Source organism: Akebia trifoliata, chromosome 16, assembly GCF_017979445.1.
Source record: "Akebia trifoliata isolate Shusen 1 chromosome 16, ASM1797944v1, whole genome shotgun sequence".
Classification (NCBI taxonomy): domain Eukaryota; kingdom Viridiplantae; phylum Streptophyta; class Magnoliopsida; order Ranunculales; family Lardizabalaceae; genus Akebia; species Akebia trifoliata.
Genome location: NC_141390.1, coordinates 28,541,951 through 28,565,921, shown reverse-complemented (window position 1 = coordinate 28,565,921; position 23,971 = coordinate 28,541,951). Strand labels below are relative to the sequence as shown.

Below are 23,971 nucleotides of genomic sequence, written 5' to 3'. Positions count from 1 at the left end.
GCCATTTATTCTTTGTTTTTTTTTTTTTTTTTTTTGATATTGTGTCAACTGTTCTTAATTAGAAAATTAATTTTTCAGAATAATTTTTACCTCATTCAGAGATATTTTTTTTACCTGTTTTCTCCCCCTTTTACTCCACTATATGAGTGCAGTAAATGACACAAAGGGACACTTGGAAGTGGTACAAAGAGCTGCTGTTGGCACCCCAACTTTTACTTATTACACCACATCCCAATTAAAGATTAAAACACACCCTTCAAACATTACAACTCCAATCATATAAACTCCTACACCCAAAAAAACAAAGAGAGGGAGAGAGCTTCTATTGGCACCCCAATTTTTACTTATTCTAATCATTCACTTATTTTCTTTATTTTTAATTGGGGTGTAATAAGTAAAAGTTGGGGTGCCAATAGCAGCTCAATTTTCTTTTGATTTAGATTTTATTTGAGAAAATCTAAAACCAATGATAACTGCCAACAAGACAGCTTTGGAAATCCACCCAACTTCACATAACTGTCTAAACAGAAGAAATGAGTGGGTGTTCTGCTCATTCAAAGTTCTAGGAACCTTCCCTAAAAGAAGAAGATTCTCAATCAAACTCAAAACTTTGCACAAGTTCAAGAAAGACCAACCAACCTCATATTCTTCATTCTTGCCTTCTAATTAGGTCTAGAAACCTTGTTCCTTTCTTAGGTCTTAGGAGAAGTTGGGATATGGTCTTTATACAAAGACCCATCAAACCCCATCTAAAACTCAATCTCACTCTCTTCTTAGGAGAAAGAAGACTTGAGGGTCTAGTGTTAATTTGGTCTCTAAAGGCTCTCTGCCATCTTCTCTGCAAAGAGGAGACTTTCCAAGCTTGGACCAGGGAAATTCTCTTTTATTTTCTTTCTGTTAATTTAATATTTGTTTAAAGCTGATTTTGTGTCTGATTGGCATCATTATTAGAAATTGAAATTCTTACAAGGATATCTCTATGCTGTTTATCTTATTTGGGTATGAAGTATTTCTCTAGAAAACCATATTTGTGAGAGAAACCATGATTTATTGCTGTTTAGGTTCTTGAATTCTGCTTCCAATACATGATTATGTATATAAAAACCCTCTTTTAATACCACAATGTGCTTTTTGGAAAACCCATTTCTCCTTTGAATTCAAGCCTTCCTTTGATGTTGCTTCTAGGTGTTCTCTCAAAGTTAGCCTATTAAGACTGTTTTAAATTCTAGTCTTCTCTATCTCCAAATATGGGTTGTGTTCAAGGGGGGTGTTGTGGTCGTTACCCCACGTTGTCTGATGCCAATACCCGAGACCTTCATGAGGTTGGTGGTCCAGATCATAGCAACAACATCCATCCCCAAAAGAATTATCGACACCTACTTACGGGGTATATGGTTGAATCCATTCCTGTCCCTTCCCACAATTACCACTTAGAGTATTCGGCACTCACACAGCGAGGCTACTACCCCGACTCCCCCGATAAAGAAAACCAAGACAGCTTTTGCATCAAAACCCAACTCAAAGATAACCCAAATCTCCATTTCTTTGGGGTCTTTGATGGGCATGGAGAATTTGGCACCGAATGTTCAAATTTTGTCAAGGATAGGCTGGTTGAGATCCTCTCCAATGACCCCACATTGTTAGAGGATCCCATAAAAGCATATAATTCTGCATTTGAAGCCACAAATACCGAACTTCACCAAAGTAAAATAAACGATGCGTTGAGTGGTACAACGGCAATTACCGTTCTTGTTAATGGGGACACCCTTTTCGTCGCAAATGTGGGTGATTCTCGGGCTGTGATTGGTGTCAAGAGTGGGAATCGTGTTATTGCAGAGGACCTCTCATCCGATCAGAATCCATTTAGAAAGGATGAATATGAGAGAGTGAAGCTTTGTGGCGCTAGGATTTTGACTTCCGAACAGATACAAGGGCTTTTGGATCCAAGTATTCAGAATTGGGGTGATGAAGAGAGTTGGCCTGGTGATCCACCGCGGTTGTGGGTACAGGATGGGATGTACCCCGGGGCTGCATTTTCAAGGAGTGTTGGAGATAGTATAGCTGAGACAATTGGTTCAATTGCTGTTCCTGAGGTGTCAAACTTTCAGCTGACGAATGAGCACCCATTCTTTGTGATTGCAAGTGATGGAGTTTTCGATTTCCTTTCCAGCCAAGAAGTTGTCAATATGGTAAGACCAATTATGTCTTTATAAGGTTTCTTGCTCAATTCAACATCCATGTAGTTTTTGGTTAGTGTGATATGTTCTTTAATTTTCCTAAGGTGGCATTGGCATTTCTCATTGTCAATAAGGAAGGATGCATGAAATATCGCCATGTTGGAACTATATATAATCATGTTTATGCAATTAGATTGGAAAAAAAATTTCACTTATATAAAAGCTAGATAGAAAAATTGAGACCTTCTATGATGTAAATCACAATTCGTAAAAAGAAAAATGTCGCAATAATAGAAATACAATCCGACCATGTAAAGTAGAGTAAAAAAATGGAACAAAAGAAATAATTGAGGGGCAAATTTGCAGTTTCCTTAAGACTTTTTTGGGTGAATTACCATTTATTGAGCTGAAAATGAGTTATTTACAATTCCCGCTCACTATTCATTTTAATTACCAAAACGTGAACAATCACATTTTCGTTAAAAAATTCAGAACGAAGTGACTATTTCGTAGGTTTAAAATGAAATTGTCACTTTAAAATGCAAAATGGTCACTTTAAAAACCTCAGAATTCGTTATCGTTCATGTTTTGGTAATTACAATGAACAGTGAGCCAGAATCGTAAATTAGTCAAAAGTTGATCACTTTTTCGTAAATATCTCCTGTTTTTATTTGTAACCCTGAATAACATTATTATAGAACTGGACTCAAGATTATCGAAATGTTATAAATCTTGTTTAATTTTTTATTTATTCGACTCCTTGTTGAACATCTTTTGACTTGCTGCATCGGAGGTTTTATTGTCGTTTAATTTGGATTTCATGTTCATGAACCTTGTCTTCCATTGGATTTCTTGTCTTGGTGGTATTGAACTCTTCTCATATCTACCATCGAGAAATAATAGTTCCTACTGTCTTTGAATTTTTTAGGTGGCGAGTTATAAAGATCCTCGAGATGCGTGTGCCGCGATTGCAGCAGAATCTTACAGGCTATGGTTAGATAATGGAAGCCGAACAGACGATATAACGATCATCATTGTACACATCAAAGATCTAGTATGAATGAAACAAATCTCCCTCTCCACAAATGTGCCTCTATTTACACTAAGTGTATGAAAAAAGAACATATTTCATTAGCTGACTATCACTATGGCACAACGTATCTTTGTTTAATTGAACAATTGTAATCTTTCCATCTTTGATATTGTAACGTGTGTGATTCATTATAATTTGTACTTCGAAGTTCATCTTTTCCTCTGAAGCCATGTTACTCATCTTTTTCATTGACGTATAGAAAATATATCAAAGAAATGATGAAGGAATGAAAGACGATGGTTGATTTGAGGTAGCTAGGCCTCCTAGACCGATTCGAGATTACCCATCTCATAAAACCAAAAGGATCGTGATAGAATAATGCTGAAGTGACCTCAAGATTGGACCTCACATCGCACACCCTGATGTGAAATTGTATGGGAACCATAGACGTTTTTCCTTGAGATACAAGTGAAAAGCATCTATGGTTCCTATGCACTTTCACGTCAAGATGTGTGATATGAGGTCCAATCTCAAGGTCACTCCAGCACGACTCATCGTGATAATATTTTTTGTTGATTTTGGAAGGAGATTACTACTCTTATTTATAGAGCAAATTCAAAATCAACACAAGGGGGAAAAAAATCATGACATGAGTATACTTACACATGGTTTAAAATTATTGTTATAATGTGTGATTCACCATTATTTGTGCTTGAACCTTCATTTTTTTCTATCCTTAGCCATGTTGCTCATTGACTTGTAAAAAATATGACAGCATTCCTTCGTGGCGAATTTGGGGAGCTTTTGCATTCAGATTCTGTCTGAATCATAGTACCACGACAGATTACTGTTACCACAACTTTAAAAGTATACCTTTAGCGATAAACTAGTTAATTTGACGTGCAAGAAATATCTCCAAGAGACCATTTTCATTATTTTAGATCTTATTATTTAAAAAATGAACGAATTTTTTGTGAAGATGTGAACCATAAAATCAAATATAACGCCAATAATCCTGATTTCAGTCCAAGGATCTCTTTCTTTGATTCATTCATTTATATCAGATTTAGTTTTCTGGGCAATTGATGCAGACAACAATGGAATATTTAAAAAAAAAAATCATCCAATACAGGGAGAGTACTAGGTAATCAAAAATAGATACTTAGCTTTTCATCTATCAAGTCCTGCAAAATGTTACACTGCTCCAATAATTTGCTCAACTTATTTGACTCTTTCTTCCCCTCAGTAGTTAACAGTACTTGTCTACTAGAATGATAATTAGCGGATAAAAAACCATTACTTGGCTCCGTAAACTCACCTTCCTGTCGAAGGTTCTCATCATAATTATCACGGGTAGTTGTAGCGTCCAAACCTTCATTACCTTTGTGATGCATCCCTGATTGAGGTTGAACGGCCTCAGGCTCCATCTCAGAATGATGCAAACTACAGCAAACTTCAATCATTTCGTCTAGAGACGGTTGTGTCAAAGCATATGGTGGTGACATGTCTCCTTCTAGAGTGGGAGAAGTTGCATTCCTAGGGAAGTCTCTTACGCCAAACTTCAAAGGTGTAAAGCGGTCCAAAACATAAGCTATAGAGTGGATCCCATTAGACAAAAACATTAATCGCCAATTGAAAACCCGTTTGAAGATCGACACCCATCTCGGAACTATACGGTACTTCAAACCTTGTAGTTCAAGTCGAGCATTCTTCTGTAACATTGCATTTGCCTCAGTTGTTGCTAGTGCCCAATCCATCATCTTAGTCGAATGAGCCAAGTACCCGATCAAGCATTTTTCAAGTTGTGATTTCTGGATCTTTATCTCATTGCCCATATCCGAACCATGATTCAACCAAGACAAATCATCTGGGAATAATGGAAGTTTGCTACCCCGAATTGTGTTCAGAATTGGTTCGATCATTGCAGTTGTGCTCCACCCTACAATTGGCAAAAATGACTCCATGGCTCTATGCTCATCACTGGACTCCTCCAACAAATCAATCTCCGTACAAGGCCAACCGGCAGGATTTGCATCTGCTGCATTGGCAACTTCCTGTGCCGATTGATCTAACGCTTTATTGAATTCTGAGATGCAATGATTGGGATCGACGACATTAATGTTCATCTTGTCAAGCATCTCTAATGAAGAATTCAAGTGGTCCATAACCACTTCACGTGTCTTCACACAATGAAGAATAGGTTGTAGGGGCGACTCACTAGCCAGCCATTGTAGTCCCTCTCTTAAACGATCGTTACTGAAAAACCCGTCCAAGTTTTCCGGTGGTCGGTTTTCGACAAGGAAGACAACTGAGAAACTACTTATCCTTGTTTTATCCATATTATGGAGGCCCAGTCCATTAACAATCGTCGAGGAAAGATCGTGAATCTCTTCTTTGTACGTGCCACTTAAGACCAAAAGAGGCAAGCGGGAACCTAAAGGCAAGGACATTGAAAGGTTGTGGAGTCGAGTTTTTTGAAACTCCCATGGAATGATTTCCGATACGAGAAATAGAATAGCACTTGCACCACCTACTGAATCATCTAAGTTACTAAATCCTGTCTCTCTAACGACAGACAAACAGCACGTTGGAGGGCTACCATGTCGCCTAGTAACCCATTTCTTCCATATAGACAGGCCTGGAGACGTAACCGCCAAATCGTCGTCATTTTCCATTGCATCACCCATGAGTTTAGAGAGCAACCATTGGCCAGCCCAATGAATAGTATGGTTTCTCTGTCCCAAGCCATCTTCGCCCATGCCGCTTGTCGGAGAACAGACAAGAAGTTTCCAGCAAAGGCATTTAGCATCTGTGTTCCTTTCGCTTAGTATATTGGCAATAACTTCAGAAACATTCAGCCTTGACCAAGATCTCCCATGCATTTCCCGTCTCTCCCTCACAACGCGGTCGATGTTAAGCTCACTAACATGGCTCGGTTGCTTCACAAAATTAAAAAGACAATGAGAAGCTCAAACTGAATAAAGCAAAAGTTTGAAATTTCATGACTGAAATAGGCTCACCCAGATAAAACTAAGATGAGTCAACTAGGTGATTTGGACAAATCATCAAGAATTCTAGGGAATGTATTTGACCAAAAATATAAAAATAAAAGGGAGCCTGTTAAGTCTAGTTGGGTCTTGATTTTCTGGTAGGCCTTGATAAATAGCATGACTCGGCCAAACAGCAAGTCTACTTCACCAAGTTTTCCAATGAAGGATAATTTTTTATAAGTAAACTTGACTTGAACCCACGAGCTCAAAGTTGAGTTGAGGTATGTCAGCTAACAGAGCTATGGATCCAAACCAGAAAGATAAAAATTATAAAAGGTGGAAGCGCTCAAACGGTACTGAGAAGATGAAACTGGAGGACTACTTACTGCTTTAATTTGTCGAATTGGTGGGCCCAATGATAATGAACTTAATGCAACATTAGCTGCCAATTGCCGTTGCTCCCGTAACTCTCTCTGCTTTGAAGAACGCCGCTTCCATATCCTGATCAGAGAGAAAAACATGCACAATGATGATACAGAACACCTCAATTTACAGTCAAAATAGATCAAACAAGCTATTAACCTTATGATAAGCTTAAGTTTTGCTGTGGCAGCTTCATTTTCCTGATGAACCACAAAATCTTCTTCATTTTCAATTACATTTTCTTGATGCATGAATGTAGCTTCTTCATCTTCTACATCTTGACAAGCCATCCTAGCTTCATCATTATCTTGGGTTTTAATTCCTACTCTCTTGGATGGATTCTCCACCAAAGGTCCAAAATAAGACCCATCACATTTCTCAATATGCAGTGCACTTCCTGTCACAGTTTGCATGGGCATTCCCTTTACATTAGAACGTAGATTCCTCTCAAGAGAGTCATTTCGGAGGATCTCGAATGGTTTGCACACTCTTCCAACTTTAGCCAATGTAGATTGCAGAGGATTATGAATTGATGGGACATCCCAGGGCACAAAACCCAAGTTAGTCTCTTGATGGTCATTTCCAACCCTCTGACCTGCTGCTGATGGTATTTCAAGTATCGGTTGTACTTGTGAGTTATATATAGGAGTAGAGTCTTGAAAATCGATCATTTCTTCATCAACAGCATTAGCTGAAGTTTTTGTTTTAGAAAATCGTAGGGATTGGGGTTCGAGTTTTTCTATCTTATTTACAACCTTTTTGGCTTCTTGAGTGGGCCATACAACCTGATCAGTAGAAGAAACATCCTCAATAATTGTTTTGGACTTCTTCAGGTGAACAAGTTGGGAGCACTTGGTGGGGTAATCCTTGTCACTGTTAAGAAATGGGCCTTCCTTCACCATATACAATTCTTCAAATTCCTTTATAACGAACCCATGATATTCTAAAAGACTCTCTATATCTTCTTCCTGTTTTGAGCAAACAGAACCATAATAGAGTAAATTCTCTTTGGAAAAGATGAAGCACAAGTAACCCGCATTATGAAACCAAAAAATACCTCCATTCCTATCCATTTTGTAACATGAGAAACAGGAATTCCTTGATTGTTCTGTAGACCGCTGTGCAGAGAAGCAAGCGCTTGGGTTCGTAACTGGTCAAAAGAATATACCATCACTTACACTTCATTTATTGATATATAAACATTAAAGCACCAATCTAACATAGAATGATGAAACACACATATGCATACTACCATAAATATAGCATCCATACACACAAGCACACACATAGAGAGTGAATCTACAGAACAGAAACGGTATGAGGATGTGAATTTTATGATTGAGACTTAAGACAACTATAATAAGTGAGTGGGACAACTAAAAACAGTTCAAAATTTTTAAAACCAGCACATATATTGTTTGATGTTGTATCTGTAATAAAAAAGAAAAAAAAAACTCATGACACGTGCTCACCTGACTTATACAATGAGTGAAAGTAGTGGTAAGATCACAAGGATTATATGCTTTCCTTTTTGACTTACTTGTAGTTTTCTTTAAATTCATATAGTTCCTGAAGTTTTCCGAATTTGACAAGTGACTTAAATTTTTCACAATATCCAGTAACCTCATAAATTCTTTCTTGTTTTTAACAGGTAAGCTGGGCTTCAATAATAAGTTCTAACTAAGAACATTATATTTAGATATGCTTATGTATGCAATAATATGACACATAAATGATAGCTAAAAGCAAGAGGAAAGACAACTATGAATTTGTGTCAGCTCCTGCATGGCAATTGGAGTTTCCTTTTACATAATCCACGAGCGTTACAAAAGTACATGCTCCAATGCATGATGTTGAAGGCAATAAAATTATTGGAATGTGACAAAGTATCAGAACTGGAATGACATGTCATCAATACCTTAGCAAAATGGGCATGCATCAAGCATGCCTGAAGATAAGTCGCTTTCCTTGCCAGCCGAAAGAAGGCATTAAAATTACCCGTCCTGCAAGCTCTGAAAGGGAATGATAGCCTCAGAAATCAGATCATAAAAAAATCTTCTGCAGCAAAATAAGACCGAACAATAAAAAGGGATGAGAATACCTTGCAACTTCACGAGCAAATAGAATTTCTGGGGTTTGCCTTATTTCTGAAGTCATCTTTGCAAGATCAAGTGATAGTTCTGCGGGTTCAACCTAATGCAATTTCTTACTCTCACAAACACATAAAATGGGAAGTAGCCCACGATAGTAGATCAAAACTACAGATGGCTTACTTTATAACCAGGATGCTTGTCAAGCTTGAGAAGTGCATAATATCCCCGAAACTCTTTCTCTGATAGCACACTAGTTCCTTTCTTCCTGTGGTCGTCGTACATTTCGAATAATTCAACAGATGTCTTGTTCATCTGCTCAATGTTGAGGTGTGCATCAAAACCCTCAGAGAAGCCCTCTCCTTTTGTGTATTCACACAATTCATGCATGGCTATGATGTGAAGTCTTATCTGGCAACAAGCGGAAGTGAAAAGACCCATTTAGTTTTAAAGAAGGCTCCAAATTTCATATATTGGATAAGTATAAAATGGCATCAACAGACTTTACCAGATGAAAATAAAATTTAAAAAGAGGCATGAAAAAATGGCAGCAAATGAAAATCAAAATAATGATAAATAGCTCCTATAAAACAAGGAATAAATTCCTAGGTGGAAATAGGGGAAGAAAGCCTATATTTCTTCAGTTGGTATACATGTGGAATGCATGCAACAGGGATCTGGGCCCTCGATTCAGTGGGTCCCCCATGGAGAGACTCCTAGAAAAAAATTTGATCTGATAGGATGGTCATAATCCTCAGACCATCGAATTTTTTCTGTAGCGATTGTTTCTTTATAGTCTATTCAAAAGAATGTGAAATGGATCAAATGGCATTCAAGTGGAACCCATCAAAGGGTGGATTACATCCCAATTATATGTCTCCATGTGTACAATACAGGTAAGAAGGACAGCGTGTTTCCACCCATCCTGTCACAAGTTTTTTTTTGTAACATATAAATGTTACATATGATCATTATCCACCGAAAAGCATTAGGGTTACATTGAAAAGACATGGTTTTTCCAAGCCACTTGTCCCAAAATCCAAAATCTATCATCCAATATGAATATGTATTGTAGGCCATGTTTATTGATGACATCAAATCCAATGAGTACCTTGTGTACATGTGTGCGGGTATGTGCACATGTGTGTGTGTGTGTTACGGACATTTTGTAGAGGAAAATACCATTTGTTCCAACATGGTTATGGCATCTTGATTAAAAATGTGTTGCATCCGCAGGTCCATCCGGATTGCTCGCATCCTATCCCACAAGAAGTTGTACATGCCCAGAAACCTGTCATCATAAGGTTGATCTAGCAAAGCCAGAAGATGATCAACTGTCTTCTGCAAAACCTCCATGGGCCTGATCAAGTCAGCTTCCCTCTCGGCCGTCCTATTGTACTGTATAAATCATATAAGACTTTCCATCATGTTTCCTGTTATATTTGAGGGAAAAAAAAAAGATAATTCCTGAAAAAATCAAATTCTACTTGACAGATAGTTCCCGTGAAAGAATTGCGGACTACCTTTTTAACAGCAAGGGCTTTGCTAGTTTGATTTCTATCTCCATTCAAGCGTTCATACTTGTCTAGATCTCCTTTCCTTTCACGTTCCTCCCTTTCCAATTCTGAAACATGAAAGAAGAATTCAATACCATCTTAAGAGATCAAACTAATCTTCACATACTCTTTAAGAACTTTCCATGAAGAATTAAGGGAAGAGGGTAACAACTTCTAAATACTAACAACTAAGAGGGAGTTCAAACTACACGAATTCAAAATTGCAAATCAAAACTACCATCAAATTGTATTCAGGATCAAACCAATTTAGAAGATGAACATACCTGGACACATATCAGGGCATAACCCAATTATAACACTTGATGATTCCAAGCTTTCATAATCCGATAACATAGTATCCCCTGTTGCTTCAAGGGCTTGTTCAGCAACAATTTTCCGTCTCTCCACCAAAGCTTGATCAGGCCTATTCCCTGAAAGTTTGTGCTTTGCAAGGTCTTGATTACTTTCCACTGGTTGACTTAGTTCAACATTGAAGCGTGCCAATCTCTTTGCCTTTGCTTGCATCTCTCTGCATTTAGAATTGGTGTAAAGTACAAGGAATTAGAATTTTTTTTATTTTTTTATAAGGTATCGAAAGTAACAGTTCATTGAATAATGAACCAAGAATTTACCGTTCATTCTCGTCTTGGGTGAAATGGGAATTTCCTGGGAAGACTTCATCAACAAAAGGTAAAGGAGGTGACATTGTCCGATTCGGAAGTTGAGAGTTGATGGACTTGGCTCTAGCAACTTTAACATCCGTATAAAGTGAAAATTGGGAGGACCTTTGTTGAGTTTGGGAATTAGCATTATTGCCCAACAAATTTGACCTATTACCCAAACTTGGAGGAGATACGGCAGGCCTGGATGAGAGAATTACCAGATCAAATTCACAGAGATATAAAGAACATAAGGAAAAAACCTAATAATGATTTAGAGAAGCAGCTAGTATGTTCTTAATTTCACCTGTCGAGATCATCTCGAGGTGAGTGAGAATTTCTCCAGAGAACTTCATTTGTAGATGTTAAAGACGGAGACCTGGACCTTTTTGGGGCTTGAAAGTTGGAAAGCGTGGTTGGCAACCTGACTCTGCCATCAAGAAAACTATTGTAAGATGCAATCACAGAGGACCTTTGACGAATCAAGGAACCACTATATTTGAATGGCAACCTTTGCAGGTTACCCCATCTGGGGGGATAGAACACACACAGAAAGAGAGTTTTGCATGCTTAAGCATAAAAAGTCCTAAAAATGCATCTTTGGTCGCAAATCAGCACACAAACCATTCAAAATAGATCATTTAGGCCCGCCACTAGAACAAGCAACTAAAATAATTTATTGCAGCCAAATGTAACCGGTGGTCATCTTTGGATGATAAGTACGGTGATAGACTAGGATCCATAGAACAATACCTGATACGTTTGGCCTTCGCACAAGCATGCACTCAGACAAACAGAAAAAGAAGATGAAACTAAAATGGGTATTTTAGAAATACCCCCTGTTAAATTGGTGATATTAAGATTACCCCTTAAAAATTCAAGATTGTTTACCCCCCTTGTCTATAAGTCAACATTGTGTGTTCTTGATGATTTAACGGTGAAATTTTGACTTTTTTCAAAATGCTCTTCAAATACTTTACTAAATCAAAATTTCACTGTTAATCATCAAGAAAAAACCATGCTGACTTACGGTCAGGGGGGCTATACCTAATCTTGCATTTTACAAGGGGGTAACCCTAATATCACTAATTTAACAGGGGGCATTTCCTAAATACCCACTAAAATATGGTTTAAAACCTTGGTCTCAAGGTATGCCTCAGTCAGTTGAAAAAAACTGAGATGTCTCAACAGAGAAAATCTGAACTGAACCAAAACAAACCTCCAATGTCACATTTTAGACACCTCCAAGAATGAGATGTCTCAGTTGAGACATTCTGAGACAAAACAAGATTTTGAACCAAGGTTTGTGATGTTACCTACCTCTGAGCTCCTTCAAAAGGGTCATGAAAATCCTCAATAGAATGATAACGTTCAAAATCCAAAGGAGGTGAATGCATCCTCTGTGGAGATCCAGGAGCCCTGTTTCCAAGTAGTAAATCTGTGTGAAGTCCCAATATAGCAAAAACAAAAATAAAAAAAGAATATGAAGAAGAGCTAACAGAAACCAAAAATGGGAAAATAACCAAATTGACATGAGAAACAGCAGCTTCAGAATATCCAAAACCAAGACATGCTTTGGGACAGTTTAACAAAGTTACAATACATCATAAATGCTCAATTAATCTTGTAATGAAATCAACGGAATGATGTTGTTAAATATTCCCAATGGTTAGCCCTTAATTTGACTTTTTAACATTGATTTCAAAGCCTGAACCATCTCACCCAGAAAAATAAAAGGTAACCCTGTTAAATTTTTCTGCCAATAGTGTGAACCATAAACATATAAAATTGTCCTAAACTACTCCAAAAAAAAAAATGCATCTACCGCGTCTAGATCCATATATTGAAACTAAAAGCACAAGATTATATTATTTAGAATCCAAATATGGGTATAAGAATATGATTGTTCACCTGAAACTATATCAGATTGGTTAAAGAACTTCAATACCGATCATGATTCCAACCTCCAAAACCCAAACTGGGTATGATAGTAATAACTAATTACACATAATGATACCATGATTTGGAGATCCATATACTACTTAAAATAACAAAAACGGCTAAAACAGCAATGCTCAATGATGAGATAAAGTTCATTAATAAGACTAAATCTTTTGAATGAGTACCAATGGGTCAAACCTTCACGACATTGGAGGGAATCCAAGAATCCAACCACTAGTAAAGGTATTGGTAATGAGACTAACACTACCTATTATCACCAACATCAAGACCCTACATTCAGGGGTCCTCAAAAAGGGCAATGTTTGGTAGGATTTTTGTAGCTCCAAAAATCTAAACAGGAAAAGAGAAAAGGGGGGGGGGGGGGGGATTCAAAAAATTTCAACAATTTATCAAATTTACAGAAATCTCCAAGCATGTCAAACAGAAAGGGAAAACCATTGTATAGGAATAACAGCATCTAAAAAGCAAAAGGAAATCCATAATGGTCGAAAACAGAGGGAAATCCATGATGAAAGACCACTTCTTGTTCCATTGTATATGTTTGTCTCAAAGTGAATGTCACTACAGATCATAAGTAATTGAATCTAAAGCAAGTTTCAATAATCTTATACATGCACAACATCTTCTGGTGGAATGAAAAAAGAAAAGAAAAAAATCCCATACAAAAAAAATATGTGAAATGAATGTACCTTCCAACAACATCTTGAGTGGAATTATCCAAAAGAACTTCATTAGCAGATGGAGGAGATCTAGTCCTCTTTAGTCCTTGATAGTTGGAAGGCTTGGGTGGACTTCTTGTTCCAGCATTGCGTGAAGCAATAAATGGTGCAACTGAGGGCCTTTGATGAGTTTGAAAATTAGATTCATTGATGAGTGAATTTGGGAGGTCAGTCCAGCTAGGAGGAGAAACAGAGGGCCTGGACAATAGAAATAGCATAAGGGACTTATTCAGATATGATAAAACATTTAATAAAGAATAGAAATTCATATATCGAATAAGCATTATAGCCTAAAGAGACAAGGCTCCTTGATAAACAAAAAACATAGAAATTAGAGAAGATTTTCTCCAATATCCCAAAAGGACAATGTGGTTGAAAGTTCTAGATCAATGCATAGGTGAGCCTTGGTAAAGGACAAATTATGTTTTCATCATGGATGCAAATGTCTTTATTAATGTGTATTGAGGTATGATACCATTAACCCAATAGCATCTTCAAATAAAAGTTAAAACCACCTCAAAAAGTCACAAATTTAAAATAAGCAGGTCATCCTCATATGGGGAAAAAGTCCATTGACTCGGTGAACATCCCCCATATTTATATCAACTAACATGATCAACCCAGCCTAGCCCAAATTGAGCTCAGGCTTAGTGATGATCAACTTGGTTTGGGCTTGGGATGAACAGAATGGTCTGAGCTTGAGTTGGGTTGGCCAGAGTCAAGCTTGAGTTGGGTTGTTTGAACTTTGAAGCTGAGGTGGCCTCAGCTTAACCCCCAACTCCATCCAGCCCGCCCAAGCGACGCCCCCAACCCCATGCACATGAACATGTGCGTGTGCGCTCATGTGTCTAAGTTCATGTGTGCATGTGTGTGCATGTGGGTGTGTGTGTGTGTGTGTGTAAGTTCATTTTCGAATGTATACTAACATATAATGAACTTTGAGAACTACTAGATTAGCATGTGTAAGTCCTCATCCTTTTACTAGTCACATACATTTGGGTTCAGAATCAAGCAGATCTCAAGTTGATAAATGAAACTCAGAATGATTTTGGGAACAAAAGAAAGATAACAAATAAGAAAAAGATAAGCACAGGTTTTCACTGAAACTCACCTCCAAGCTTCTACAAAAGGGCGGTAAGAAAGACCACTTTCAATAGAAGGCTTTCTTCCGAAATCCAAAGGAGGTGAAGCCACTCTCTGTGGAGCTTCAGAACCACTATAATCCATAATAATAAAATAAAGAAAAAGTGAGTATAAACATGCTCTATAAGAGATTTCTTGGCCAAAAAAAATGTCTCTTTTCGCACAAAACTTGCTATCTAGATATGCCCCAAGTATTGCAGGTTCTCTTAAGACACATTGATCAGTATAGATTCTTGCAGAAAATACAACCAAATTCAACAAGATTAGGTTTTGGGGGATTTATATAATTGAAAACCCCTTTCAAATAATTAAAAATACCGCCAAAAACCCAGAAAAGATTACTAGTAAAAGAAACAAAAGGAGGAGAAATAAAGTGAGATAGATGAAGAAAGGTAAGAAAGAAGTGAACCGAAGAGTAGTACCTGGGAGATCGTCGTTGAGATGCGTTGTTGTTAAAAGGGATCGGTGGGGAAGGAGAAGGAGGAAAATTTCCAAATAGGGGCTGTGTTTTAGGAGGAAGAGATGGCCCCGAATTTTTGCCAAAGCCCCCGAACGCCATTAACGCATCTCAGAAACGTTCCTCTGCAACTGCAACTGTCCAGCTGTGTGTGTGTGTGTGTCTCTCTCTAAAAATGGGGAATTAAGAATGGTTTCAAATCTCGTCTCGCTCATAGACGAGATCGAGTTGTCTCGAACGAGTCATCTCGTCTCAGGTGCGATTTACAAATAATTATGTAAATAACTATAATATATAATTTTTTTAATAAATTAAGAAAGATTACAAATTGTTTATAGAGTATCAATGGTTCCGTTAGGTTTCGTTCTGAAGGCACTTGGAACCATAACTATTATATTTTTTTTTCGATTCCAATTTCAAAACAAATGAAATCGGAATCGTTTAAAAGCTCGAGTATCCATCGGTTCAATTTTCAATAATTGAATGAGAAAAAAGTATTTCAAATCATTATAAAATAAAATTCTTTCAAAAAATTAATTTATTATTAGTTATAATTTATTATACTAAAAATATAAATTAATTATTTTTTCTCTAAATAAAAATTTCTTCTTTAAAAGTGATAAAGTTTTAGAAGAGAGAACTCATTTTAAACTCCAATTCATTTTTAGACCCGCCTCTAATCAATTCCAATAAAAAGGGAATCAGAGCGAGGGTTTTCAATTTCAGCTCAATTTCAATTAAATAGTAGCTCTTGACAACCCTAGGTTTTTAGTCAATAGATAATAATTATTCAAATAATAAATATTTAAATTAGAAAACATATTTATTTTAATAAAATTACAAAATTCCAATTGATTTGTCCAAGATTTTCAGATTTTCAAATTATCGCTTAAATCATCGCAATTGTCAAAGCAGACATGGTGCGAGATGATTTATGTTGAAAATCCGATTTGTTCTTGAATGATACTCAGATGACTCAAATGAATCATCTTGATCCCGGATGAAATTTAAAATCATGGATAATTAAAATCTTCTATGTCTAGGTTTTTTTATAAGATATTCTATGTCTAGTTCAAGAATGACCACTTAGCTAAGTGGTAAGCCCTTGTAGAGATTGTTTCCAAAGTCTTGGGTTCATCAAATCCTTGAACCCCTTTATATACTAATGTTAACCGTTAACCATTAATCCCATCAAGCAAAAAGAAAATGTCAAGTAAAATGGTTTTAAAAAGAATAATGATTTTCTAGCTAGAAAGTCGATCTCTCTCATCGGGATACACAACTCCACTTTTTTTTTTGTGATTGAGCAAGCATTATGAATCCATCTTATAATAAAAAAAGACATAATGAATTAAATAAAATATATATTAATACATAATTTGCTAATTTAACTCATGCCCTTATTAAAAGCACCCTTACTCTTAATAAGGACAACCATCTTAGTAAGTGCACACACACAAACTTATTTCTATGATTTGAGCACCCCAGTATATATCAACACCCGTTTTTTTTTTCGTCAACATATTCAAGTCATCATTGATCAAATAATGTCAATATAAGTTAAAAAATCTTTTGGAGGCATGTCGACATGCTCCTTTAACATCTACATAAACATGTCAACATAGGTGAGGTGTTCTAATCATGATAAAACTTTAGTTTTCTATAATCCGTGGTGGGTGATCCTAACCATTGCCTTAACTCTTTCCAATTAAAATTACACGAACAAATCAACAAACCAACTCGGTATTGTTGGTCGAGCCTAGACAAAATACCAAGTTTTAAAACCATGGAAACTGGGTCAATTAGATAACATATACGGGGGCAATTCTATTGGGTTAGTGATAAGTCGAGAAGACTTTATATTTTCATTCAAGGAGAATCTAAATTAACTTTTGAGTCGTGCTAGAGTAACATCGTGGGGGACATCCGGGGCCGAGGGAAGGAGGGGGCATCGGCTAACTTGGATGTGTGCTAGAATCATAGATGTCTTTGATAAAAATACGAGTGAGATCTTCAATGAAAGCATCTATGATTCTGGTCACATTAATGTCCCCCACGATGCTACTTCAGCGTTATTATTCTCAACTTTTATATCAATATAACTTAGCTCTTGTACAAAATTATCATTTATATTGATAAAATAGATGAGTTATTAAAATCTTCTCACATTAGTGGCTTCTCCATGACATTTGGCTTGCCTGACATGGCTAGCCATACCATCTATATCCACTAGACTACCTCTTGGATTAGTAATTTACGACCATTGGATTTGGGCTCTTTTCATCAGATAATTCAATAATTTTTGCCAAAAGGTTATTTGAGTGGGAGATCATGACTTCGATTTATAGCATTTTTTTTCTTTTTAGGCCAGCAAATATTCACAGATTTAGTTGTATTCGACCATGATATTGCAGTAGATAACCCATTGAAAATTGGAATCCATGGAACAAATACATCATAGAATCGTATAATGCGATTCACATCATAATGTTAGTACCTCTTCACAAACATAAACACGATAAATCGTTAATCAAACCATTTAGATCAAACATTGTATATTTTGAGCAGTTTTAAATAGTTGACATCCAACCTTGGAAAACTGGATAATTTACACGAAAACAAAAATAAACTCCAGACATCCTATTTCAGGGGAACAATCATGAGCCTTCAACTTAGTATCTTTTACCCTTGTTTCGCCTAGAGGGAACTACAGACCATCCATCTTCTGTTTCCGGTGGCTTTTGCTCGTCCACTGAAACATTTTTTGGCTGCAAACTCAACCTTGGGCTTGGATCTGGCTCATCCATCGCCATGTCTGATGCCTCATCATCTGAGCTCTCTTCGTCATCTTCATCTTCATTTATCACCTGTAGAACCATTTAAGATAATTACACATTTTATTATGCTTTCAATATGAAAGTTGAGTAATTTAGCAAAAGGAAAGAAATATGAAGAAAATTTATTGAAAAAAAAATTATGGTACAAACTACGACCAAATGAGAGACTTTTTGGGACAAGGTCCAGCAGATCTGTCAAGAACAAGACCCCTGTAGGAGGGTCTAGAATTTGAGACATTAATGCACCAAAGAATGCTTTCCACAACTGTGATCCCAACTGTTAGAAAAACTATTGAACAAAGGAAGGTCTTTTTATTATTTTTACCTGTAGGCTGCAAGAAAGGATGGGGGACTACAGTAACATCTTCCTGCTCTACATCCAATATCTTTGTGACAATACGAAGACATGATCATACCCTTTCAATGCAAGTTCAATTTTTTGCAACCGAGCCATGCCATAAAAACTGTAATAATTGTTTTATATATTCAACCTTCCATGTCCATGGACCACCAAGTAAAAAAACCTCTCTCCCCCCGATTCAGATGCTAAAACTTTGTTTCTAGAGCACCTGAGAAGTTCAAATACCAAGAAACAGAGTCCTTTCTTTCCCTATCTCTTCTTGGGAGGCTTCTAGAGATCCTGTAGAAGAGAACCAGGCAACCCAATCGAGAACAAATGGTGACTTATGATGGATCATTCTCATCAATCCCTTCACCCAAGGGTTGATTCTCAAAGAAGGTAGCTGAAGCTTGGACATTTTGCTTTGTGGGGTATATTAAACAAGAATCACCACCCGCATCAAAGGCATCAAGATAGGGAGTAGTAAGCCGAGGGAGATGTCCTTTTAAGCACTGGTACAACTCAAAATTGTAGAGAAAGTGTTGGGGACTCACGCATCTTGCTTGCAGGTTTACAATGCTTATAGATGAGAAGTACGAGAAAAAAAAGTGTTGTTGAGAGGAGAAAAAGGGTTGAAATGGAGATTTTGGTGAGTTCTGATAGAGGATGGTGGCAATGTTAATGGGTTGTCCAACAGTGGCAAGAATAGAGGAAAAGCAATTTACATTTCCTTTTTCTTTAGTCAGGAAGTTATATGGTGCTCTTGGTTAAGATTGTATTTCAGATTCACCTACATGTTGTAAGATGAAGTGTGACAAGTGTCTGACAAACAACCTACAGGTTGAACCCATGACAAGTGCAATGTTAGACATAAAACATCCAGACTAACCTTATCCAAGATTTGCTACCACTAGGAAAAGAGAAAATCAATCCAGCTCATCTAAAACAATCTTTGATGCGGGTCAACAATACCTTAGAGATTGTAACTAAAGAAGCATGAGTAAAGTTGGTGCAATAAGCCTAGTAAACAGAGTGTAACTAAAGATGCTTGCAGCATGTTTCGCAACACCACCAATAACCAAACACAAGGAACACTTTTACAAATTACGACCTCAATGCAGCATTTCTACAAAAAGTGGTTACCAATCTGTCAACCATCCACCTGAAATAAGCGCAAATTTGTTCACAGAATCTTAAAATTTGTAACATGTGAGATAATAATAAAAAGAATTTAGCAAAAACGCATAAGTCCTCCACTGTATACACTACATACCAATAACTCCCTTTCCATGTATGCTGATATATTGTTCAAGAGAACAGTAGAAAAAAATCAACAGGACACCAATTCCACTAAATATGGTGGAAAAAAAATCCGCTATAAACCTAACTTAAAAAATTTCATGTTCCTTCAAATAAGTATCCTGGATTTTATGACAACTACCTCTCAAAATCTTGCAAAACAAATAAAGTGAAAATTTCATAAATCTATATGGTATAACACACCAGTTCACTTCCTAATGTTTATCACCCCATAAGTAGGGGTTGGGATTCAATCCTCTGGCGAATCTTGAGATCAACTCTCCATTTATTTCATTTTCTCCATTTCAAACCCTTTCAACTTTATTGCCTTTTCTCTTTTACCCCTTTCCAATAATACCCTCAAACCTTATTCTCTTTCCTCTTCTACCTCCTTTCTAATAATACCCACTTTATTGCCTATACCCTTCTACCCTTTTCCAATAATACCTCTACAACTTTATTGATTCTCTCTTTTACCTCCTTAACCCCAAAGAGGATGATCATGATGTAGGCACGGATAAACTCTAGTTTTCTTCCATTTCACCAATTTCCTTGAAATTGATCACTCTTTTTAGCATTCACAAGCTTTTGCCAACTATAATCACAATAATTTCTCTTATCATAAGGGAAAAACGCAATCCCAATCATGAGACATTGCTTTACAAGAAAACTTTTGCAACTGATACTCACTAGATATTGCTCAAAAAGAATCCGGACTAACTGACCAATTTTCTAATATACAGAACAAAAAAGAACCTTTTTAATGCTAAGGGATGTAACTATGGTTACCTGTCTGCTTTGAGAGACCGCTTCAGCCCCTGAGCTGGATTTCCTTAGTTTTTCAATTGACTCGTAATTGCCTTGCAGAAATTCTTCTTGCAAAATCATCAACTGCTCTGCTACCTGTTTGGAATCATTGAAAAAGGACGCACAAGCAGCAAACAATCAACAATATTTTTTTTTTTAATATATTCTTCTAAAGATTAACCAGTTTCCTAATTGGGAAAAGTACATTCTAGTCTTTTTGAGGAAAAAGAACAAATCATACCTCCTCGACACTTCCATCCTCGATCTCCGTATTAAAGGAAAGCATCATGCTTTCCTCAATCATATTTTCTAAATCATCAATATAAAGTGGCTCTGTGAAAGAAAAGCAAATTAAAATGTCAATAAAATCAAGGAGCAGTTTTGATCACAATGTTTGAGCAAGATTTTTTAACTTAGATAACAAAATCTCCAAACTCAATGAGAAGTTTTCGATCAAGCATAAACCAAATATTATTTCATTTTATAAGAACAGTATACACATACAAAATACAAGAACTTCTCATTAAAAATTCAATTTTAATCGAAATTTAAAACTTATAAGTTCTTGAATTTTATTGACCTCGAATCACAAAACCCTAATTATACCTTTGGATTGAGAGAACCAAGTGAAGATATCTGCTGCGAGCTGCTCAGATTTACGACGAGAATCTCTTCCACCCCACTCATTTTCAACAGCCATTTGAAGTGCAGTCCACCGAGAAAGAATAAGCGATATTCCTTCAGAGAAGAGAGGCAGACATTCCTGCTTCAATTGCTGAGGCGGCGCATGACTTCCACTATCTGGATCCATGAAAGCTTCTCTGCAAATCCTAACTTTAACTCTTAACTTCTCTCGGAAATCCAAAGCAATTTATCACTAAAAGTCACCTACACAGCCAAACTCATTGATCATCCGAAAGTTGAAATAACACAAGACCCTAAAATTTTCACAAAATCCTCTATTCGAGGTTCAGATGGCCGTACGGTAAATTGGCTTGGAGGGAATTTAGGATACGTGAAGCCATGACTGAGCCTTTTGTTGTCAAAGACCACCCTTGTGATTGAAAGAGTTGAAGTGAATGAAAAATAAAGGAATGATGAACATACTCTGTGCAAGTGTCTACAGAATCAGGCATTATTTCATAGTTTATAACGAAATTTTACCTTGGATCTTCGCGAGGAGCTGCTGCTGTTGCTGCTGCGTGGTCGATCTTCACGAGGAACTGATCAGAGGTTTTCTTCAGGTAAAATTACCCACAACCGTCTATCCTAACGAAGAAGATGGTTTTAGGTTAGGTTTTTTTTTTGTTTGTTTTGTTTTGGGGAAGTAAGTCATGAACTTGTGGTCGGATTTTACAGAGAGGCGAGAGAGAGAAAGAGAGAGAATGTGTACCTGGATGTCGCCGGCCGGAGAAGACGATGGGTATGGAACACACAGTCAAAACCCTCCTCACCGATCGTTAATGGCTACTGGTTCTTGTGTGTTGAGACGTGAGAGAAGATAATAGGTTAAAAAGTTATATTTTGTTCTATAACATGAATACACGACACTTATATATACATATATAAAAGTTTTGTTGTAAATCATGAATACATAATGTATATATTACATCGAAGTGGATATTATCGGATCGGATTTCGCAATATCAGAATCTGTATCCAAAACTCGTTTGGATTTTTAAATAACTTTCGAATCCGAATCCGATATTCAAAATTTTTGGATAATATTCGATTTTTCGAATTCAAATTCGGATTTCGGCTATCCATTCACCCTTAATTGAATTACCCATTTACCTTACAAAATCTTAAGAAAAAATAATTTTTTTTTATTTTTATATTTTAACATAAATTTGTATTTGTAGTTGAAAGAAAATAAATAACCAACCTGTGGAAGGCTTCTACCAAGGTATAGAAGTATTTTTTGCATTGTAAGGATTCAAAGTCATGAAGATTGTTTAGCTTATAATATCTTAGAAGACATTTTGATCTTCTTTTTTTTTTTCTTTATTTATATAAATGACATTATTTCAACAAACGTTATTTTAGTTTATAATATAAGTAGGTGGACAAAAAATATTATGAAGTTACATCATATACATTGAAAATAAATATTATTAATTCAGGTTATGTTTGGTTAATTGATTCATGATTTTGACCTTTATGTGAAGGGCAACTAACATATTGAAATGATATCCTTAACCACTACTTAATTCCGAGTCTTGGTGTTTTGACAATGATATCCTTAACTACAAGGAAATTATATGAATGTGTTTATATTAGGTTTCAGTCCTAACTGTTTTTGTACAATGATCGAAATTCAAATGGAATTGATAGCACCTCAAAAGGGATGTATACTAAGGTAATATCAAGTGATGTTCAAGTATTAATGGTGTTCCTTTAATAGGAGAAACCAAGTGTCCTTGGGCTCACCTTGTGGCTTCCAAAATCATGATTTGATTTTTTTTTTTTTTGTTGTAGAGGACAAAATTCTATGAACTTCAAAAAAAAAAATTATAAAATAAAAAATCATTTTTCACCTTTGAATTTCAATTTTAAGTTTGAGAGTTGTAAGGAATTTTGATACCTGTCTATTTTCAAAACCTTAGATCAAGCTCAAAACAATTTTGTTTTACCCCTGAATCGAGAACCAAATCAATTGAGTTTTTTAACAACCCATAATTAAGCCAAAATATGTTAAAATCAAACCAATCCAATCTGAAATGCTTTGATTCGACTCTTGATTTAATTCGATTTAACATGCACCTCTAGTTTTAAGGGGTATAAATATCCCACTACAATTACAATAGAATAGGATCCTTAATATTTAGTTTATTTTCTTTTCTCTCCTCTCCCCCTCAATATTTTTAATAATATCCTTCCAATTTTACTATTTTTTATTTTTTACCCTTTTAACCCCAAAAAGAATGCTCGTGCTGGGACAAGCAAACTCTAGTTCAAGTTCTTCTTTCACTTTATGTTGTTATTTCCCCCAAAACCCTATTTTTTATTAGGAATAAAATTAGAAGTTGCCCAGGACTCTATTTAACTAATTATTTCTAAGTCATTCTGTATAGACAATAAATTCATCAATAAAATTAAGAATAATAATTATTGATTCATGTCTTTTCCGTCTTTACTCGAGATAATCATCAAATCAATGATCTTTTAAGGGTTTGTGAGATGGCCATCACATCTTAAGAAGTAGACGTCTTGAGTTCAAATCCCTCTCTTAGGGGTCACGAGAGAGCAGGGGTGGGTAATGCACATGCCCCTTGGGTGTTTTAAGAAGCCTGGATACCTCGATCGGAAAATAATTGGATAAGTAGGATTTAAAAAAAATTCTCAAATCGGTAAATTTACCTTTTGGTAAAATAAATTTGGAAACTCCAAACTCTTCAATAGAAATTTATTGAAAATTAGATTTAGAATAATGATTATCTAACGCCCCCTTTGACACACCCCTATACGCCCTTGACATG

At 36.3% G+C, this 23,971-nt stretch overlaps 3 protein-coding genes across 6 annotated transcripts; 1 reads left to right on the top strand and 2 right to left on the bottom strand.

Annotated features, from left to right (window-relative positions):
• Positions 1 to 484: 484 nt before the first annotated feature.
• On the top strand, positions 485 to 3,404 carry LOC147383281 (putative protein phosphatase 2C 35). The gene is made up of 2 exons (XM_086427443.1): positions 485 to 2,189; positions 3,106 to 3,404. Exons 1-2 carry the CDS (start codon positions 1,248 to 1,250, stop codon positions 3,235 to 3,237), a joined length of 1,074 nt encoding a protein of 357 aa, XP_086283569.1. The 5' UTR covers positions 485 to 1,247; the 3' UTR covers positions 3,238 to 3,404.
• A 917-nt stretch (positions 3,405 to 4,321) lies between these two features.
• On the bottom strand, positions 4,322 to 15,374 carry SAC3B (SAC3/GANP/Nin1/mts3/eIF-3 p25 family). Its single transcript, XM_086427442.1, has 16 exons — positions 15,175 to 15,374; positions 14,721 to 14,825; positions 13,580 to 13,807; positions 12,249 to 12,347; positions 11,236 to 11,358; positions 10,902 to 11,132; positions 10,554 to 10,798; positions 10,237 to 10,337; positions 9,896 to 10,111; positions 8,897 to 9,124; positions 8,725 to 8,816; positions 8,542 to 8,635; positions 7,681 to 7,773; positions 6,783 to 7,591; positions 6,587 to 6,701; positions 4,322 to 6,149 (listed from the first exon to the last, which is right to left on the bottom strand). The coding sequence occupies exons 1-16, from the start codon at positions 15,309 to 15,311 to the stop codon at positions 4,359 to 4,361; spliced, it is 4,707 nt and encodes a 1,568-aa protein (XP_086283568.1). The 5' UTR covers positions 15,312 to 15,374; the 3' UTR covers positions 4,322 to 4,358.
• Positions 15,375 to 17,634: 2,260 nt separating this feature from the next.
• LOC147383279 (uncharacterized) lies at positions 17,635 to 21,990 on the bottom strand. 4 transcript variants are annotated; one of them, XM_086428821.1, is made up of 5 exons: positions 21,886 to 21,990; positions 21,099 to 21,380; positions 20,734 to 20,825; positions 20,475 to 20,588; positions 17,635 to 18,076 (listed from the first exon to the last, which is right to left on the bottom strand). In XM_086428821.1, the coding sequence occupies exons 2-5, from the start codon at positions 21,301 to 21,303 to the stop codon at positions 17,882 to 17,884; spliced, it is 606 nt and encodes a 201-aa protein (XP_086284947.1). In that variant the 5' UTR covers positions 21,304 to 21,380; positions 21,886 to 21,990; the 3' UTR covers positions 17,635 to 17,881. The 4 variants fall into 4 exon arrangements, with proteins under 4 accessions (XP_086284947.1, XP_086284948.1, XP_086284946.1 ...); XM_086428822.1 differs by lacking the exon at positions 21,886 to 21,990 and adding an exon at positions 21,657 to 21,842 and having other exon boundaries at positions 21,099 to 21,313; XM_086428820.1 differs by lacking the exon at positions 21,886 to 21,990 and adding an exon at positions 21,657 to 21,841.
• Between the last annotated feature and the right edge of the window lie 1,981 nt (positions 21,991 to 23,971).

Coding starts and splice junctions, on each gene's coding strand:
- LOC147383281 (XM_086427443.1), top strand. CDS start 1,248: ATGGGTTGTGTTCAAGGGGGGTGTTGTGGTCGTTACCCCACGTTGTCT. Junction 2,190..3,105: donor GCCAAGAAGTTGTCAATATG/GTAAGACCAATT, acceptor TGAATTTTTTAG/GTGGCGAGTTATAAAGATCC.
- SAC3B (XM_086427442.1), bottom strand. CDS start 15,311: ATGGCGTTCGGGGGCTTTGGCAAAAATTCGGGGCCATCTCTTCCTCCT. Junction 8,817..8,896: donor ACAAGCATCCTGGTTATAAA/GTAAGCCATCTG, acceptor AAATTGCATTAG/GTTGAACCCGCAGAACTATC. Junction 6,150..6,586: donor CAATTCGACAAATTAAAGCA/GTAAGTAGTCCT, acceptor AATTTTGTGAAG/CAACCGAGCCATGTTAGTGA.
- LOC147383279 (XM_086428821.1), bottom strand. CDS start 21,303: ATGGATCCAGATAGTGGAAGTCATGCGCCGCCTCAGCAATTGAAGCAG. Junction 20,826..21,098: donor TTGGTTCTCTCAATCCAAAG/GTATAATTAGGG, acceptor TTTCTTTCACAG/AGCCACTTTATATTGATGAT. Junction 20,589..20,733: donor AGGATGGAAGTGTCGAGGAG/GTATGATTTGTT, acceptor GATTCCAAACAG/GTAGCAGAGCAGTTGATGAT.